The sequence below is a fragment of the Staurois parvus genome, unplaced genomic scaffold (assembly GCF_062004578.1).
Source record: "Staurois parvus isolate SC_StPar_1 unplaced genomic scaffold, SC_StPar_1.0 ptg000488l, whole genome shotgun sequence".
NCBI classification, from domain to species: Eukaryota; Metazoa; Chordata; class Amphibia; order Anura; family Ranidae; genus Staurois; species Staurois parvus.
Genome location: NW_028318284.1, coordinates 2,553,438 through 2,572,956, shown reverse-complemented (window position 1 = coordinate 2,572,956; position 19,519 = coordinate 2,553,438). Strand labels below are relative to the sequence as shown.

At 38.7% G+C, this 19,519-nt stretch overlaps 1 protein-coding gene across 1 annotated transcript in view; it reads left to right on the top strand.

Annotated features, from left to right (window-relative positions):
* LOC149452213 (plasma membrane calcium-transporting ATPase 4-like) overlaps window positions 1-19,041 on the top strand; it is a gene marked incomplete at its 5' end in the record, with an annotated part of 272,400 nt that extends 253,359 nt beyond the window's left edge. The window contains one exon of the mRNA XM_089689635.1: window positions 17,567-19,041. Within this exon, the coding sequence (XP_089545761.1) occupies window positions 17,567-17,845 (279 nt within the window). The remainder of the gene's footprint in view (window positions 1-17,566) is intronic.
* Window positions 19,042-19,519: the final 478 nt, after the last annotated feature.

Here is a 19,519-nt window from a genome sequence, read left to right as displayed (position 1 = left end):
AACTGCATTTCTGCTTGCAGGATTGGATGATGAAAGTAAGCAGAGCTTTCCCTCCTTTACTAATCTCTGGAATATTTGCACTTGCAAAGTGCTCAGTCTATGTGCCTTTAGTAAATCCATCCCATTACATTTAGTACATTCACCCCATTACATTTAGTACATTCACCCCATTACATGTAGTGAAATATATTTATTTTCTTCTGTAATTTCTCCAGATTTTCAGAGACTTTTTTTTGTGCATATATATATAATTTGCTGCAAAAAAAACTCTGATTACTCCAAACATAATGCAATGTACTCTACATGCATATCACAATGGTCTAATCCCTTGTTAGAACATATGTCACATGTAGTAGGGATACTTTTCTTTTTTACAATAATTTTTATTAATATCTTTGACTCAAATATTCGCAAGACAGAATTGAATTAGAAATAGACAAGGTGTGAAACTTGAGCTGTTAGGAGAGAGTGAAATTAAACAAATTTTAACATTACAAACAGATAACCCGAATACATACAAAATGCAGTTTTTAAATGATGACTTAATTTATTAAGAGAAAAAAATCTGTCCAAACCTGCCTGGCCCTATAGGAAAAAGCCGGTCAACACACATCCACCACCTCCTGCGCTCAAGGACTCAGATCAGAAGAAGACCGATTGAGTATATAGATATTGCTCATCCAACAATGATCAAAGGTTATGCAGCTCTAACACGAAGCTGGGGAAGCTCGATATTGACTGTAGTAGAAAAGAAAAGAGCGCACAAACTTTGCGCATTACCTCAGTAAACAATTCATGTATTTATTGATAAGTTATACACACAAGAGTATCAGTATAAAAGGCATATAATATCCAAACACAGGGTTAGACGACACGTGTGAGTTCCATCCAGAAGGAAAATAGACTCTTGGTCAAGCTGACGCGTTTCAAAGGGGGATCCCTTCTTCCTCAGAGTTAAAGGTCTGCAAATGAGGATCTAAAAAGGTTTGCAGAAATGATCAGTTTTCAGTATTCCAATGATAATTGCCAGCCTCACTGTTATCTGTTTTCTATGTGTTCTGAATTCATAGGAGGCCTTTTGCCACTGTGTCAGTATTTTAGTGTTTCAATAAGTTTTCTATATAAGAAAAAGTAATCTTCCCCTAAACCTAATAAATGGCTGTGCCACCCTTGGCTGCAACAACTGCAATCAAGTGTTTGTGATAACTGGCACTGAGTCTTTTATATCGCTGTGATGGAATTCTGACCCACTATTCTTTGCAGAGTTTTCAAGCATGAACAGCTTGCTTAAGATCATTCCACAGCATCTCAATCAGATTTAAGTCTGTACTTTGGCTAGGACATTCCAAAACTTTAGTTTTTTTGAGCCATTCAGAGGTGTGTTTCGGATCATTGTCCTATGCACTTGAGCTTGAGGTCACAAACTCATCCTTCACGTTTTCTAGTAGAGCACAGAATTTATGGTTCCATCAGTAATGGCAAGTCATCCAGGTCCTGAAGACGTAAAGCAGCCCCAGATGTTTATTGTTGATGTTGATTTTTTGTTTTTACCAAAGACATGTAGCAGAATACATTTTGGTTTAAATTTATAAAGAAATTAGATTTATTTTTTTAATGGGATACATTTTATAACAGTAAAAAATATAAATTTTTTTTCAAAACTTTCTTCGTTTATGTAATAAAAAAATAAAAAACCCAGTGGTGATCAAGTACCTCCAAAAGAAAGGTCTATTTGTGAGAAAAGATTGATATAAATTTTATTTGCTTACTAGACAATTGCCAGTTAAAGTAGCACAGTTCTGAGGAGCAACACATACCCTGGTCATGAAGGAGGTAAAATATTCCGAATATCAAGTGGTTAATCTAGTCACAGAACAGAAAAAAATTTAGCCAAGTTTCTGCCACAGAAGTCCCATTTTTTATGTTAATGAATAACTTATGAGTGTTTGCTGTTTTTGAATCTCCCATTCAGTTTGGCTCTGGTGAGAGAAATAAAAAAAAATAAGTTTTGCATACAGCTTGTTATAGGGACTAGCAAAGCTCACTGACATGTGTTATCATAATTAATCAAACATTACTTTCTTTCTTTGATCAGTAAGCCGAAATATTCTAGTTTATTTTCTGCCTTTTGTCAAACTAACCATGCATATTTTAGCTTTTGCAGTTACATAATCATTATGAACATTACTGCTATTGTTTACATAGTGCAGGAGGGTTACTCACTGAGACATAAAAAATTTTGTCACGTGACAAAAGTATTAAAGGTAATTATCACTGTGTCGTAATAAGATAATTTTTTTCTCTGTAAATGCTTTCAAAATGAAAATTGGCAAAATTAGGAGAGAAAGTTGTGGTGTTCAGCTGCTTGGCACTGAACTATAAGGACAGCCACGTCCTTCATCACTCATTGAAACTTGCTGCAGCTACCATACAGAGTCCAATAAATGCAAGTAATAAAGCAGGTTCAAGTATTTGGTAATAACATTCAGTTTTAATAGTACCATGCACTTTTTAGCCTTGTTACATTAATACACTGTTTATTATTGCACACAACATTTTCTGTTTTTTTACTTTAAGTTCAGTCTGTACTGCTCTGGATTTTTATTATCACCTTGTCTCCTCTTTGTTTAGATTGTAATGTATGTAGCTTTCTTGATCTAACTTGTCCCTTCTAGCCCTTATTCATTTCTTTCCTTTTTTTCTTTCTCACCCCCTTCCCACCCCACGGCCTTCCCTTATCTTTCCTCTGACCTTTGTGTGTCTTCCTCTGATTCCTTACAGATGGACGTAGTTTATACATTCCAGACGGGCGGTACCTCTTTACAAGGGGCTCTGAGGCGCCAGCCTTCCACCATAAGCCAGCACATCGATGCTAAACATGTCTCTAGTCCAACACATGTAGCTCTGTCCTCTGCTACTTCTCCCCCAGCCACCTCTACTGCTACTGCTGCTGCTGCTTCTGTGGGCAGTGAGTTCAACACTATTACAATGCATGCTGACACTGCTCTCTGTCTCTAGCACTGTCGTTTGCAAATAACTTGAATATTTAACCCACTATTTAACCCAGAGATGGATATGGTGGGCGTTGCTTTTTTCTCTTACTGACATTTGTAATAATTAGCTCCTTACAGGTGGCAAACTTCTTTTTTAATACTTGGAATATAGAAAAACATTGAACATTTTAGTTTACAGTTTTGCTTGGGAACAGCGCTGATTTCTTTCTTATCACTAATGAGGATGCATCAACCTCTGTTGCTATTCTATTATATAAAAGCCTATGACACAAATTTAAATAAGTCCACTTTAAGGTATATCTGATGCTTTATTTTTTGTTGTGGATAGAGTAGTTTTTTTTGGTTTGTTTGTTTTTTTTATTTTAGTAAGATATAATCTTGCCAAAGCTCCAAAGTGAGGAAAAAGCCTCTCTTAGCTGTCACCACCACAAGTGTCCCCTTTGGAATATTTCCTCTCCATTACTGGTCTGACAACCCAAAAAGTTCCCATCACTTTGTGTCTTAGCATCAATGAGTCAGATGTTCTTCATTCATAGCATGAATCAGGGAAATACTGCACTATGGCCACTAGATAGAGCTTATAATCATAGAAAAAAATATTTATTATGGTAAGCAGCTTTATCTAGCAGCCATAGATTTTGCACTATTCTAATGAATGAAGAATGTTTGACCTGGAGAGAAAATAGCTTAGTAATATTTACTTTTGCCTGCATTCACACAGAACAATGTACATGCAATTTCACAATTGCACATGTTGGGGTGTTTAGTTAAGGCAATTACAATTACTTCCTTTTTTAACTAGCCTTAGGAAAATTAAACATGAAACCATTATGGTTGCTATGTGTAACATTGCTGCTGTTTTCTATTTCTATTAATGGTGAGTGATATGTCAGAACAATCTATTTGCACTATTACATATTTTTAAACTGCATTTTGTTGAAGTCAAGTGTGCATCATAGAAACATAAAAAAATACAATTTTTTTTGTCCTTTGTCTCAGTGTTATTACAGATGCTTTTAATTAATTGTGACTGTACAATTTAATAGATGCACATGAATGAGAAGATAAATAAAATCAGGGGCAATACTTTAATTGGTAAGACTTAGGGGTGTGTTTATAAAAATTTTGCATAGCAATTTGCCCAGTTAAAGTGCATGCGCATTCAATTGTGAATGGTGCAAAATTGAATGTTGTTAGCCTATTTCCTGTGCTGATTGAATGTTTTTTGTTGATTTATGTTGGGAATTTCCACATTTGGCCACTAGATGGTGTTAATATCTTAGGAGTTTCCCAAGATACTTAGTTCCACGTTTTTCCAGTTTGCGGAATGAATGTACATACATACACTTTCACTGTGTGAATTAAGATGCAGTTTTTTTTTTTATAGATACACCCCGCAGTGGATTTAATGTTTTAAACCTTAAGTAGTAATATCCATCAAGATCTTTATTGCATACAGTTTTGCTAAATTTACTGCCCTTTGTGGAATGTCTGACCCTAATTCCATTTTTCATTCAAACCTTCTTTTAGGGTTCACCAAACTCAGAAACTATGTGCTAGTATCCCATTTTAAATAGGGAATGGTGCATGCAACACTAACCCTATCTGCCGCATTATTGTTTTATATTAACGCAGATGCTGTAAGGGAGTTTGGATTTGCTTATATTGTATATAGAATATATCAACTGTATCATAGAAAACATAATTCTAGAGATGGGTAAATACTGAGAAAATAGCAATGACCCCAACAAAATTCAATAGTTGGTAACAGAGGGTTAGGATAACATTGCAAACAGAGTATAATGCGTATTTGAACATGAATTAATATCAATATTTGTAGGGAAACTGGACTCTCTACACAATTTAATTTTGCTTCTATTTTGTATTACATTAAAGCTGAACTCCAGGCACAAACACTTTGAATAAATTATATTCCTCAATGGCCACAAGAGCTGTAAATCCACTTTGTGAGCACCAAATGTTTTTGTAAGCTCAGCTATTACCTTGTACAAGTAGCAGTGACTTCATCACTGTGCTGTACATAGCCTGTGCAGAGAGCTAAGCCGTGGGTGGCTTACTGTATAAAACTACAGTGATCAGACCAGTCACCCTGTGCAAGGGGAGAGAGAGCAGCAGTGGTTGGTTCTTATTACAGGAAACTCCTACAAAGAACAAATATTTCACACTGAATTACTGCACAGATCTGTAAGAAACACACAAAGAACACCAAGATTCATGAATTGTGTACTCTTGTATTTAGACAATATTTGCTTATCCCGGAGTTCAGTTGTAATCTTTCAGTTGAATGCCTGCATGAGGTGCCCTGGAATACTTGTAGTATAGGCATTGATGTGCATGCTGTTTAGGTGACTGACTGTAAACCTCTAATAAAATCTGGGCTTATAAATGGCACCCTCGTACAAAATGAAAAACTTTGTGTTTTGTTGGATTAAAAAAACTAAGGTAAAAAAATGCTAAAGAAAAAACAGTGGTTACTTGCTGGCCTCAAATATGAACTGCTCTGTCTTTTTGGTGTGCCCATGCAAAATAAAGTAATTAATTAGATAACTTGGCTCTCTTATATGTGCCTAATATTTATGAATATATGGAGACAAAGGTTTTTTGGAGGCAGGACATTTTTTTAAGAGCAAACTGCCCTCCTAGTTCCCTAGGAAGTGGAATATTTTGAATCCAAGAAACACATTGAGCTGTATGATCTGTCACAACCACTACAGGAGACAATTTTATAATGATATGGGCTTTACCCATGGTTTGTTAATAAATGCTGCAGTATGGAATTTAACATTTTATTTTGCCCTCGGAGGAGAAACCACTGAGTTCACATCTTGTAGCTTTTCCAGTGCACATCTCAGGATCGAGAGGAGGCATAGGTGACTATTGGGGGGGGAGGGGACTGGGGGGGATGCTACACAGAGAAGGTTTTTAACCTTCATGCATAGAATACATGGAGGTAAAAAACCTTAAGCCTTTAGAACCACTTTAATGCTTATTTTGCAAATGTAGATCAATTACAGTTTCTCAATCACCTGATCTCTCTAGTGATGGAAAATAGAGAGGGTCTTTTGATTTTAGGAGATTAGAACTTTGCGTACGACCATCTGGTAGGTGTCTCCAAGGGGGCTTCACACTTAGCTTATTCTTATCTTACATGGCATTTTGTGCATCCGACAGCTTGGGCCTACACGTTCTATTTATCCATTCACGGTAATTCATCTCTCCTGGATTACTATCCTGAAATAAATTGAATCTTCTGAGATTGACTACATAATACTCTGAGTATGTTTCTGTACATCTAACTTTGGATCTAGATATTACGTCTCACAAAATTTTGTCCTGGAGGCTCAACAAGGCCCTCCTGCAGGGCACTGTCTCTATGCAAGAAGTCTCCTCTGAATTGGCTGCTTATTTTGTGGCCAATGATTCTTCAGATAATAGCCCTACAATACTATGGAAGGCCCATAAATGTGTAGCGAGGGGACTATTCTCGAAACACGGAGCAAGAATTAAAGAGGAACATTTACAACTGAGCTCTTTGTTCTTGACTCAGATTAAATCACTAGAAAAGGCTTCCTCAGGGTACAAAGAACTGCAAATCCTCCGTGAACAACCAAACTCAATTCTATATCACAACACTAACTGTAAAATAATAATCTGTTTATGAATACAGCGAAACTGGGTTCCTTACTAGCCAGGGCCTTGAAAGGCTCTAAGAATAAGCCCTTTCTTATATTCTATCTTTTAAAGGGTGAGAAAATCGCTTCTAAGGAGACTGCACAGTCCTTGCACAATTTTTATTGCCAGTTATACAACCTAAGGGACTCCAATGAGATCTTGTCTCATTCATGTCTGGCTTGTATTAAATCTTACCTTGGGGCGCATGCGCGGCCGGCTCCTGGATGGCAGCGCTTTGAAGGCAGCTCCGTCCATCCGCCAGCACTAAAGCGGCACATACCGACCTCGGGGACCACAAACACCTCACGAACCTTCATGAAGGGTGCCCGCACCTCTGCACATATGCCCGCAGGAGGAAAACCCCGGGGCAACCCGGGAAGCTGACTAATTTCTTCCCGGCGGTCGGGCCCGGAATCCAAGATGGCGCCCACAACGGCGCACAGGGAGACAGACAGGGAGACAGAGGCAGCAATGAGGAGGACTACAGCGCCCAGCACACGGATCCCAGACTGAGGCAGCAGCTGTACCCAGGGGACCCTGGTGAGTTGTCACCCCCATTGTCCCCCACAACCAGCAGCCCAGCCAAATCTCAGCCACGTTTAGATGATGACCCTGGCCATGCATATCAGGCCCTAAATCTCCCATCTCCAATGCCACACACAGCCTTTACGGAAATCGATGCGTTCCCTGCATCAGACCAACCGCTGACAGAGATTTACATGAGGAACATGCTCTCATCATTACGTCAGTCCCTACATGCTGATATTTCCACGTCGTTCAACCAAATTACGAGCATTACAAGTCAACAAGAACGCAGAATACAGCATATAGAAACCAATATGGGAGATATTATAACGGCACATAATGATTTGATTGATGCTCACGCAGATCACACTTCGGAAATTGAACAAATCAACCTAAAACTAGCCGATCTAGAAGATAGATCGCGCCGCAACAACATTAAATTTAGAGGGATACCTGAATCTGTTACTAATGAGACACTACTACCTTATCTACAACAGTACATCAAGCTCCTCATCCCATCGATCCCTGACATGGAGCTGGCGATCGATCGAGCCCACAGATTGCCCAAACCTTCATTCCTATCCGCTACTATTCCAAGAGATGTTTTGGCCCGTATACATTTCTATCATATCAAAGAGAGAATCATGATGGCAGCCAGAAATCCACCATCACTCCCATCAACACATGCAAATATTAGGTTGTATGCTGACTTATCAAAAGCTACACTTTTCAACAGGAAAAAAATGGTTACCATTACCAAGGCCCTCAGAAACCATAACATAGCTTACCAATGGGTTTCCCCACGAAGCTAACAGTGCGACACCAAGGCAAAATATTCACAATCAAATCTCTAGAAGCAGGCCTAGACCTACTCAAAGCATGGAACATCATACCCATAGAGTCACAGGGAGCTGCACTACCTTCCCTCCAACATATGGAGACAACATGACTAACAACGCAGATCAGGATACGTTGAGGCAAACTTATATTCACGCTCTTCCCCAGAGGCTCTAGTTCAACACCGAGTTACTGGCGATCGGCCTAGAACCGATGAAAATTGTTTTACGAGTTTACATTTGGCTTGACCCTTCTGACGGTCAAAGTCCGTTCAAACCCCCCAGTTTTGCAGTAGCTAAGGAAGCTACTTGGTTTACTTGCATTTTGCGCAAGTTTTTTTTTTACTATTGTTCTATGTATCCCTTACCTTCCCCCAATGTGGCACCACCAAGTATTCAACTTAAACTCAAGACCTACTTACCTTGAATATATATGGAAGACCAGTTCTAATCCACCAATTGAACCTAATTCGCATGACACTGTCAGCAACCTCTCTTCTCGCATATGGTTATACACTGAGCCACGATTCTCCCAAACAACACACCATTTAAATATATACCTCAAGAAAGAACCATTAAATGATTAAAATCACATCCCTTAATGTACGAGGCCTTAATTCTCCCTTCAAGAGATCGATGCTCTCCAAAGAAGTCCGGAAATCCCAAGCCGACATCTTCTTTATACAAGAATCCCACTTTGCCACAGGAAAAATTCCTAAACTACAGCTACACCGATTCTCCCAAGTATTTATGGCAACTGATTCCAAAAAAAAGAATGGAGTTCTCACTGCCATTAAAGACTCTACCACATTCCGAACTATCTCAAGCATAGCCGACCCGCACGGTCGATATCATATCTTGGTATGCCAAATAGACGACATCATCTACACGCTAGTGAATGTATACGGCCCAAACAGCAAACAACTATCTTTTTTCCGCAAACTCCACAAACTCATATTACAACACAAACAAGGCAGACTTATCATCGGAGGCGATCTTAACATTATGGGCAATCCGCTCTTAGATTCATCTTCCACTAAAAAATCCACCAAACCTGACTTTAACCATTTTTTACATGAACACGACTTATATGACATCTGGAGATGTCAGCACGGCACTGAGAGAGATTACACCTACTACTCCCCTCCCCATCTTTCTTATTCAAGAATCGACAAGTTCATCACTGACAAATGGACATTACAGCACGTGAGTTCATCTAACATCGGTATCATAACTTGGTCAGATCACGCTCCAATCAGTATATCCTTGGATGACAATCCACGATCAGCAATACCACCCATATGGAGATTGAACGCTTCACTACTGAGAAACCCAGAAAACCTGAAACATATCCTAGAAGCCCACAATCTTTTTTTTTTAAACTAACTCTACTCCTGATATCTCTATTACTACACTTTGGCAAACATACAAAGCCTACATGAGAGGTATCCTCATACAACTGAATTCCCGCACAAACAGACACAGATCCCAACAAATTGACCAATTACTGACCTCTATCCGCGCACATGAGGAGATGAACAAAAAGAACCCAAACCCTTCCACGTCTGCGGCCCTAACTCTAGACAGAAACAGACTACAAACCATCCTACTCCACAATTATGATAACAATCTTCAAAAAACAAAAACCAAATTTTACGCACTAGGAAACAAAGCAAACTCACTCCTCGCCAAAATTGTCAAACAAAAACGACTTAAAGCTAAAATCTCCACAATTCAACACCCTAACACTCGCACCATATTAACAAACCCACAAGACATAGCTAATGCGTTTGCGACATACTACCAAGATCTGTATAATAAAAAAGATGACCCAAACACAATCCAACTAACAACTCGCTCCATTGGAAACTTTCTACAGAACACAAATCTTCCTTGTATCACTCCTCATCAACTAGAATCTCTCTCTACGCCGATAACACCCTTAGAGATTAAAAAAACTATAAATACTCTCCCCTTAAATAAATCACCTGGAAACGATGGCTTCATTAACGAATTTTACAAATCACTAGCTCCCAATCTTACTTCCCACCTAGCGACCTTATATAATCACGTCGCAACTTGTGGGGAATTTCCCCCAGACATGCTACAGTCCATAATTACCACCATCTCAAAACCGGGCAAAGATCCCCATTTAGTACAAAATTATAGACCGATTTCATTACTCAATACAGACATAAAAATCTATGCCAAAATAATCGCCCTAAGATTACTCCCATATCTACCTACATTAGTCCACCTGGATCAAGTGGGATTTATACCCGGTAGACAGGCCCCAGATGATACAAGACGAATTATATCCATACTACACCACCTCGAGTCCAAAAAACGACCCTCCCTTCTCCTGTCATTAGATGCGGAAAAAGCTTTTGACCGAATTCATTGGCAATTTATGAACCTTACATTACAAAAATTTGGAATAACAGACTGGATGCTTTCAGCGATATTATCCCTCTACTCCAAGCCCACCGCCAGAGTACTGACCAACGGCACACTTTCACAGCCTTTCTGTATAACGAATCGTACCAGACAAGGATGCCCGTTATCCCCCATAATTTTTGCCTTACTCATCGAGCCATTAGAAACCAATCTTAGAAATGAATCAAACTTTACGGGAATTAAAATGTACCAACATGAGCACAAACTCAGTCTCTTCGCAGACGATATTATTCTTATGATTACAAACCCCTATAAATCAATTCATTCGATACGTACACATATCCGAAGTTATGCGGATGTTTCGTATTACAAACTCAATGAACCCAAATCGTCCATACTAAACTTGCATACACCAATTGATACTAAAACTCTAATTTCCAAACATTTCCCCTTTACCTGGGAATCACATAGCATACCCTATCTAGGGATCAAACTTACTGCAATCACTAGCCAACTTTACGCAACTAATTACAAACCATTATTGGAAACCATCCCCCAAGAAATAAAAAATCTACGCACAACCACACTATCAACTTTAGGTAGAGTAGCAACCATGAAAATGTGTATATTGCCTAAAATACTATATATTTTTCGGACGCTTCCCATACCAGTCCCTCACACCTTTTTCTCTAAAGTTCAAGCTACGCTAAATAAATTTCTATGGAATTCTAAAAGACCCAGATGTTCCACGAACTTATTATTACGCCCACCCTCCAGAGGTGGGACAGGTCTCCCCCACCTAAAATCATATTACCAAGCAGTCCTTTTAGACCAACTCTTCTTTTGGTGGCACCCAACCAACGAGAAGATCTGGACCAAACTAGAAAACTCCTTATCCTCACCACACTCGATGACAGACATACTGTATATACCTAGGACAGCCCTACCTAAAAATCTACAAACACACCCGTGTATCTAGGCTTCTTTAAATGCTTGGTTTGACTTTTCAGCCCTCAATCAAGCAAACAAGAGCAATGTAAAAATTCCCACCCCCCTTTCATCCCTACACTTCCTCACTCCTCACTTAAATATATCAACATGGAGCAGCCTCGGTATAACCCATATCCAAGACCTCTACACAAAACACACACTAGACCCATTCTCCGTCCTCCAAAAGAAATTTCATCTTCCCGACAAAGAACAATATACCTATATACGAATAACCCACTCTCTTCACAAAACACAAATACCACTTGAAATAGAAATTCCTGCAACTGCACGACAATTCTTCCAAAAGACACAATACCCGAAGAAAGGAATTTCGACTTTCTACTCACTCATAACCGAAATACAATTCACTACTTACAACTCTTCCTTACTCAATTGGGAAAAGAATCTCTCCCAACCAATCACTCTAAAAACTTGGGAAGAAACATTCACTATCACCTTTAAAGCTTCTAAATGTAGCTCCCATTGGGAGACATACCTAAAAATCCTACACCAATGGTATCTGACGCCAATTAAATTATCCCAATTTTATCCCCAACATTCACAACTCTGCTGGAGACACTGTGGAGAACAGGGATCTCTCCCTCACATACTTTGGGATTGTAAATCCCTTAAATCCTATTGGAACAAGGTTTTCCAGATCATCTCATCACTCACAGGAACTTCAATTACTCCCAATCCTGCTCTAGCTCTTCTCCACGTCGGAATAGACATATTCCCTGTAAATGTACGCACTATTATCATCCACATTCTAGCAGCCGCAAAAATTAACATCACCAAACTATGGAGATCCACCTCAACCCCTTTACTATCCCGCCTCATTTCCGATCTCAACCTCCAATGCGAGATGGAAAGAAGAACCGCACTCTATAATTCCTCCTACCATAAATTTAAAACCCATTGGTCACAATGGTTAAATAACCCCAGTTGCTCAATAAAATGACTACTATTCTAAAGGAATACAATACTATCTGCCCACACTGAATTGGTGCTTACCCTCCCTCCCCCCCACTTCCTTCCCTGTCCCTCCACTATCCTCATGTTCTCCCCACTCTTATACCCCACTTGTCTTCTAGAATGGTTCACAACCTACGGAGCATACCTCTCATGTAACTGAACCACAGAAATACAAGTTCCCCGGCCACTTGGTGGGGAACCTTCACTTTCCTTTGTCTTTATTTCTCATATAATGTTCTTCTCGATGTGAACCAAAATGTTCGACTATCTAATATTACTTATGTATGTTTAAACTTTAATAAAAATTATTTGAATATAAATCTTACCTTAGGGCATCAAGTCTTCTCATGCTCCCTCAAGATGTTATAAAGGCTCTTAAAGCCCCCATGACAAGGAAGGAACTACATGCATCCATGCCCTCCTCCAAGCCAAGCAATGTGCCTGGCCCAGACAGACTCCCTTTGAGTTATTGCAGCCATGTTTTTTTTTAGGGCATTCAACTCCATTGCGGGGGGACGTACGTTGCCCCCCCCGGTGCTTTATAATTTTAATATGCATATATTACAGTGTGGCCCTAAACCAATAAGGATCCTGGACAATGTGGAAGTTACCAACCTATAGCTTCTCTCAATGTAGACTTGAAGCTTTTTGCAAAGATGGTGGCATACAGACTACATCCATATATCCCCCAATTGATTCACAGCGATCAAGTATGATATGTGGCTCATCTGGAATCTTGGGGAACATATTCAGAGTAATTGATCTCATGCACTCTGCCCGGTGGAAGGGACTCCTGTCAATGCGGCTTTTTACAGACACACAAAAAGTATTTGACCGGATGGAGTGGCAATTTTTGCATAGTGTTTTAAAGTATATTGCCTTAAGAAACTATATGAGATGGTGGATTTGTGTCTTTTACTCGACACTTCAAGCTTCAGTGAGGATAAATGAATCTCGCTCAGATTATTTTCCACTCTCTAATGGCACCTGACAGAGGTGTCTTCTCTCTGCTCTGTTATCTATTCTGACACTGGAACCTCTTTTATGTACAATCAAATCCCACTCAATAATAACTAGTATACGAGCCAGAGGAACTGAACAAAAGATCGCAGCCCATGTTGATGACCTGTTTTTTATCCCCAACCCGGCCTTGGCTGTCCCTGCTTTGCTAAGCGCACTTAAACACTATGGGGATCTGTCAACTTTAACATTAATTATGGAAAATCTGAGGCACTTAACTTCTTCCTCCCTTTAACACTTATACAAAATCTCAAAGAACAGTACCCCATTCAGTGGGCATATTCCTACCTTAAATACCTGGGTGTCAAGGTCACCTCAAATCCCTCTACTCTTTATGATGTTAATGTTTGACTAGTATTGAAGAAGATAATTACTTAATATCTTACTTTGACCTGGTTCGGGATGTACAACATGCTGAAAATGTCCGCTGCGCCTCAGCTTCTGTACCTTATACAGACACTTCCAATCTATGGCCATCCATGGTGAGGTCCTTCACTTGGGAAAACAGCTCTGGCAGAGAACTCTCTTCTATCCCTTTCGTAGGAATATGGTGGCATCAGCCTTCCAGATAGACACAAGTATTACAGAGCATCTCATTTAGCCCAGGTGATCACTTGGTGTTCTCAATCAACAATAAAACAGTGGGTTTCAGTGGAACAAGAAAGTGTCACAATACCCCTCTATTATGGCATGGGTGCCCCCAACCACTTGGAAGACACTTAAATCTCATCCAACAATTGGGCCTATTCTTAGGTCATGCGTGAGACTTTTGCACTTTCAGGGATGTCTCCTGCTCCTTCACCTCTTCTTCCAGTGATAGTACATTCAAATTTCCCAGCCAGTAGGTATAGTAAACAGCTTCTACGCCTTCTTGTGGTAGGTAAGGGTAGAATTCATCATTCCATTTCAAATCACAAGCAGGTTCAAATGCTGTCCTCGTCTCCACTAGACCTCTTCACTGCATTTCAAATGGGGCATTTTTATCTGGTCATTATTACTGGTGGAGCACTATGCAACGTCACTCTCTCCTTTTGAGTCCATGTGTTGTAGCATGTCAATTATTCCCCATTTGCTCTCAACGATACACACATTGCTTATCACTTCTCCAGATGAATGTATTCCACCGTATATCTGCAAATGGGAAGCTGATTTACAGGTTACATTTACTAAATCACACCAGGCTTTGTTGTCCAACAGATTTCAGGAGCAAAGTTACAAACTCCTTTTGCAATGATATTGGGTCTCTGTTGCTCTCCATAAACATTTTCCACAGGTTTTGGAGACCTGTTGCCATTGTTAGTGAGGCCTTGGGTTCCTTAATTCATATTTTCTGAGATTTTCTGGTACTCTACCCATTCTGGGCAGAAGTACATAAAATAATTTGTCAGCTAACATTGGTGGACCTAGGGAATAATTCTATGTCTTACGTTCTGCAGATTAACAGAGTGCCACTGAAACATTAGAAATCTTCCCTCACAGCCCAACTTCTTGTAGCAGCATGAGCATGTGTTCCGGCCCTTTGGAAATCCACAACACCCCCTTCAATTTGGATGTGGTTCATGAAAGTGAATGAAATCAATAAGATGGAGTAGTTGACAGCTACCCTTCATAATTATGAAGGGAAATTTTACAACATATGGCCTCCTTGGAGGGTATATACCTATCCATTTTTTTTTATCAAGACTGGATGTACTCTGATGCTTGATTTCATAGGCAGCTACATTTAGGTTAGGAAACTAAGAAGATGTAGTATATTTGCATAGAGTTGTACCTTGGGCCTTCACCTGGGGGTGCCGACCCTGGTGCTTGCCTTCTTTACCTTTTTTTTTTCTTTTTTTTTTTACGGGATAATTTTTGTCTACCTTTTTTGTTTGTGTTTTTTGCTTTTTTTTTGTTTCTGTGATATGTTAATACTTCTTGGGCAGTTTATGCCCTTAAAGTTTATCATCCATTCTTAAGTGTTAACCATGCCTGTATTTGTCTGGGTTCCAACCCAAATGGAGCCATTTGTGTTTCAGAGATAGTGTTTGTATGCAGGCTAGGGGAACATTATTTTGTTGATTATATTCTAATTGCTTACATTACTTTGTCCATTCATATGCATGGACATACCTGTTGGATTTAAATAAAGAGTTACACATAAATAAATGTTTCAGTAAATTGGGTGATAGAGTTTGACCAAGTTTGGGGATTCTGTTAAAATATTGCTCTTGCCATTTTATCCTAGAACATTTTTATGTTACTCTGTGTTTATATATTTTATACTAATAAAGCTGCACTGTTTTTACTAAAAAGGAACTGTAATCTTGTGGTGCCTCAAAACTCCTGCCTCCAAAAACCTGTGTCTACATATTTATGTTAAGTAAGTTACATAGTTACATGGTTTATAAGGCTGAAAAAAGTATATCCATTTCAACCTGTGTGTGTGATTTTTATTCTCTAACAATTGCCTTGTATACTCTTCTCCCTATGGAAGACATCTAAAAGTTTTTTGAATTTGTCAACACTTTCAGCTAGCATTGTTTCCTGGGTTTCACATTTTTACTGCTGTAACAGTAAATACCCCTGTGAGTTGTGAAGTTGTGAGTGTGGCTGGCTGTAGAGAGCTGTAATTATGTTCCTGATTCCAAGCATCCATTGCAATTACCAGACCATTTCTAAATTTCTTCTTATGATTGCCCCAGGTGGTCATATGTGTTAAAATCTCCATGCAATCACATTGTTCTAATAAGAATAGTGGAGGATCCAAGGTACCCTGCATGCGCCACTGTCAGCAGTGAGTGAAGATCACAGTAGATTCTGCTACTTATTTAAGCTGGGACTCAGAGTTATACAGTATTTTCGTATTTATAGTCAGCTTACCTTTCCACCCTTAATATTTGGTTCAGAAAGAGGTCCATCAATTTTCCCACAGGAATGTGCTGTACGTTCCCATGTGATTCACATGCGATCCTGGTGCAGTGCAATTTTAGCCCAATCATTTGAATTTGGGTCGGACTGTACCAAAAGTAGTGCATGCACTACACAGGAAATGGATCACATGGTACTATTGTACCATGCAATCTGGTGTAGTCAAACGCACTATGTTTGTTACCTGCGTTTGGGGTGTCATTAAGTTAACATTGACACCCGTTGCAGATCGTAACTACAGTGCGTTTTGAACATGGTGCGGGAAAGGTGCACGAAACTTAAGTATCCCACACTGTATTCTGGCGTGAACTGTCCCTTTATAAGTGTAAACGTCTGAATTCTTGAATGAATGTAAGTGTGGATAATTGCTATTTATTATCATTTATATTTTATGTAATTTATATATTTTGATCACTAGGAATTTCCAGGTATCCTCTGAACATAAACACTGCTGGAACTTTTGCTAGAAGTGAAACTGTTTTTATTTACAAAACACTGTTGACAGAATGAAATACGGTTCTTTTTTTGTGATTTTCAATTAAAGGCAAAGTTTGTTTTTTTGTGTTTTTTGTTTTGTATATTGTTTCAGAAGACAATGTCTAATTCCAGAGTGGGGCTGCAACTTTAAGAGTTTTAATTTTTACATTACTGTTTGTACCAAAGATTGCTGTGGCATCCTATTTTGTTTTTTTTTTTGTTTTGTTTTGTTTTCCTTAGCTAACTTTGAAGGTACATCAGTTACGATAAAGCACTTGTTATTCTTTGTTTCAACAAATACACAACTAAGAAAGGTCTATATCCTCATAGATATATATACTAAAAAAAGATTTCCCAATAATACAAGCATATTTCCTTTTGCAGTCACTATGTCATGTCAATTTGTTAACTTGTACTTTATTTTCCATGTCAGTCTATGACAAATAAGTGTTTGGGTAAACAGTTTTGGGATCATAGTTATGTAAACAATATAACTGCATAATGTTATAGTGAATGCCTTTTACTCTATACCAAAAAAAAGCTTTTGTTCCTCTTAAACCATTTTCTTTTATTATGTTTAAAATAGACTCTCTGACAGCAGCATTTCATACTTGGGTGTTCAATTTCTATTTTGTCACAGTATTTTAATTCACTCATGCACTTTATTTCATATCTCCTTAATTTTTGATTGTCTTTTACTTATTTTTTATTATTATATTTTTTCACCAGATTAAAGTGGTTAATGCGTTTCGCAGTTCCCTGTATGAGGGGCTTGAGAAGCCACAGACTCGCAGCGCCATTCATAACTTCATGACCCATCCGGAGTTTACGCCACAGGAAGCAAGGTCTGAACCCCAAGTAATGGACAGTGACAGTGAGGGCGAGGAATCTCTCAGTCTTTGGAAGCGACACAACGAGCAACCATATAACCACAATAACAACTCATCTGCTGGCCCACACCCAGTGGAAATCAGAGTGACGCCAGAGAAAACTGTGCACAGCATGTAAAACCAAAAGTATCTACCATCTGAGCTGATCATCCAGAAGAGGTCATCACTTCTTCCCTTGCTGTCCTGATTTTTCACTACCTTACAATCAACATGTGTACAGTACTCATCTTCACTTCTTTTAGACATGTGCAAAAATATTAAGCACTAGCAAACATTAGGTCAATACAGCCAAATAATATGCATTATTTTGCTGTATGAGAACAGACTATTGCAAACTAAAGTTTTACTCATCACCTCATTTTATACTAGGCTTTCTTTTTTTGTGTGAGGCATTCATTTGTGATCATTGTGCAATCTTTACAAAATCACTACAAATGATATGTTGTGATAGATCCATAAATGTGATAAAGCCAAGCATATGTTTGTTTTCCATAGTTATCAGAGGCATACTTAATTCATGTATTCACTCTCACATCTGTTCACACAAACATATAACTATGTGTTGACCTTCTGGCTCCTTGTGTGTTCCCTTTTGCCCTGTGTGTTTGCATGCTTAATGACACAGCTTCCCTGTTGTCTTTCTACACCATATATCCTGCTTGTTTGTCTCCCACCTATTATACTTGGCTGTAACCTGAAAGTGTCACTGAAAAGTGAGTTCAGCATAGCATCTGATTTCTAACCAAAATATGCCTTCCCTTATTGCTTCATCTAGGCACACTGAGTGCACCTGTCTTCCACCAGTAGGACTGCCACACATCATTGTTCCCTATCTTGAACTTGGGAGCTTCTGTGAACTTGTGCAATGTCACAGCTTCCAGATATTTAACTATACCAAAATGGTGCCATTTTGCCTGTCTTGCATATTTGTACCCCCTTTCACCATCATCTTTGACCCTACAAGAGTCCCTGGAATAGAGCTCCAGGGTGTGTACTGAAAGCAAGACTAGACTGCCATATTAAAAGCATGTTTGTGTAGTATGTAAAAAAAATTCATATGTATGAGCTTTACAGACATACACATACAGTATATACACATACCTTGGTACATTTGTAATTACTGCTTTTTTGAATGAAAGTTAATGGATGTTTTGCACTGCTGCTGGTCGTGCTTTGCGGCCTTTACTTAGAGACTTTGTTGGGATGCATCATATAGGAAGATTTATGCTGATACTGACTATGGCAAAAGCCATGTGTTGATTAGACTGGCATTGTTCTGTAACATTATAGGTAAAATAAACTTTTTTTTTTAAATAGCTTGGTCATGATGTACACTCAAGTTTCAAGGAAAAAAATGGAGGTAGTTTCCTGAACCTGCTGTCATTTTTTTTTACATTTGTAGCAGTGAAATTCCTAGGGCTTGTTGCTCTGAATTAGCACTTTAGCAGAGTATACTATCCATATTTTAAACATAATGTTACACCTGCTGGCTTTGTCAAATTTTCCTTTTTCACCACCAGAAAGAGCAACTCTTACTTTCATTATGTGATAATACTACTTAATTGCAAATTAGGAGCATTACTTGCTTTTATCTATTTATATTCTATCTATTTATTAGCAGCCTTGGTTGCCAAAGTATGCAATGTTTACTACTACTGTAAATCCAAAGCCAAAAAAAAAATTATGACATTATGCAATGTTTCATATATCCCTTTAATTAATAGCCTCATAGACTGTATTGAACCCAGACACAATATTTTTAAAAGTTATGTCTATGGAATTTTGACAAGTT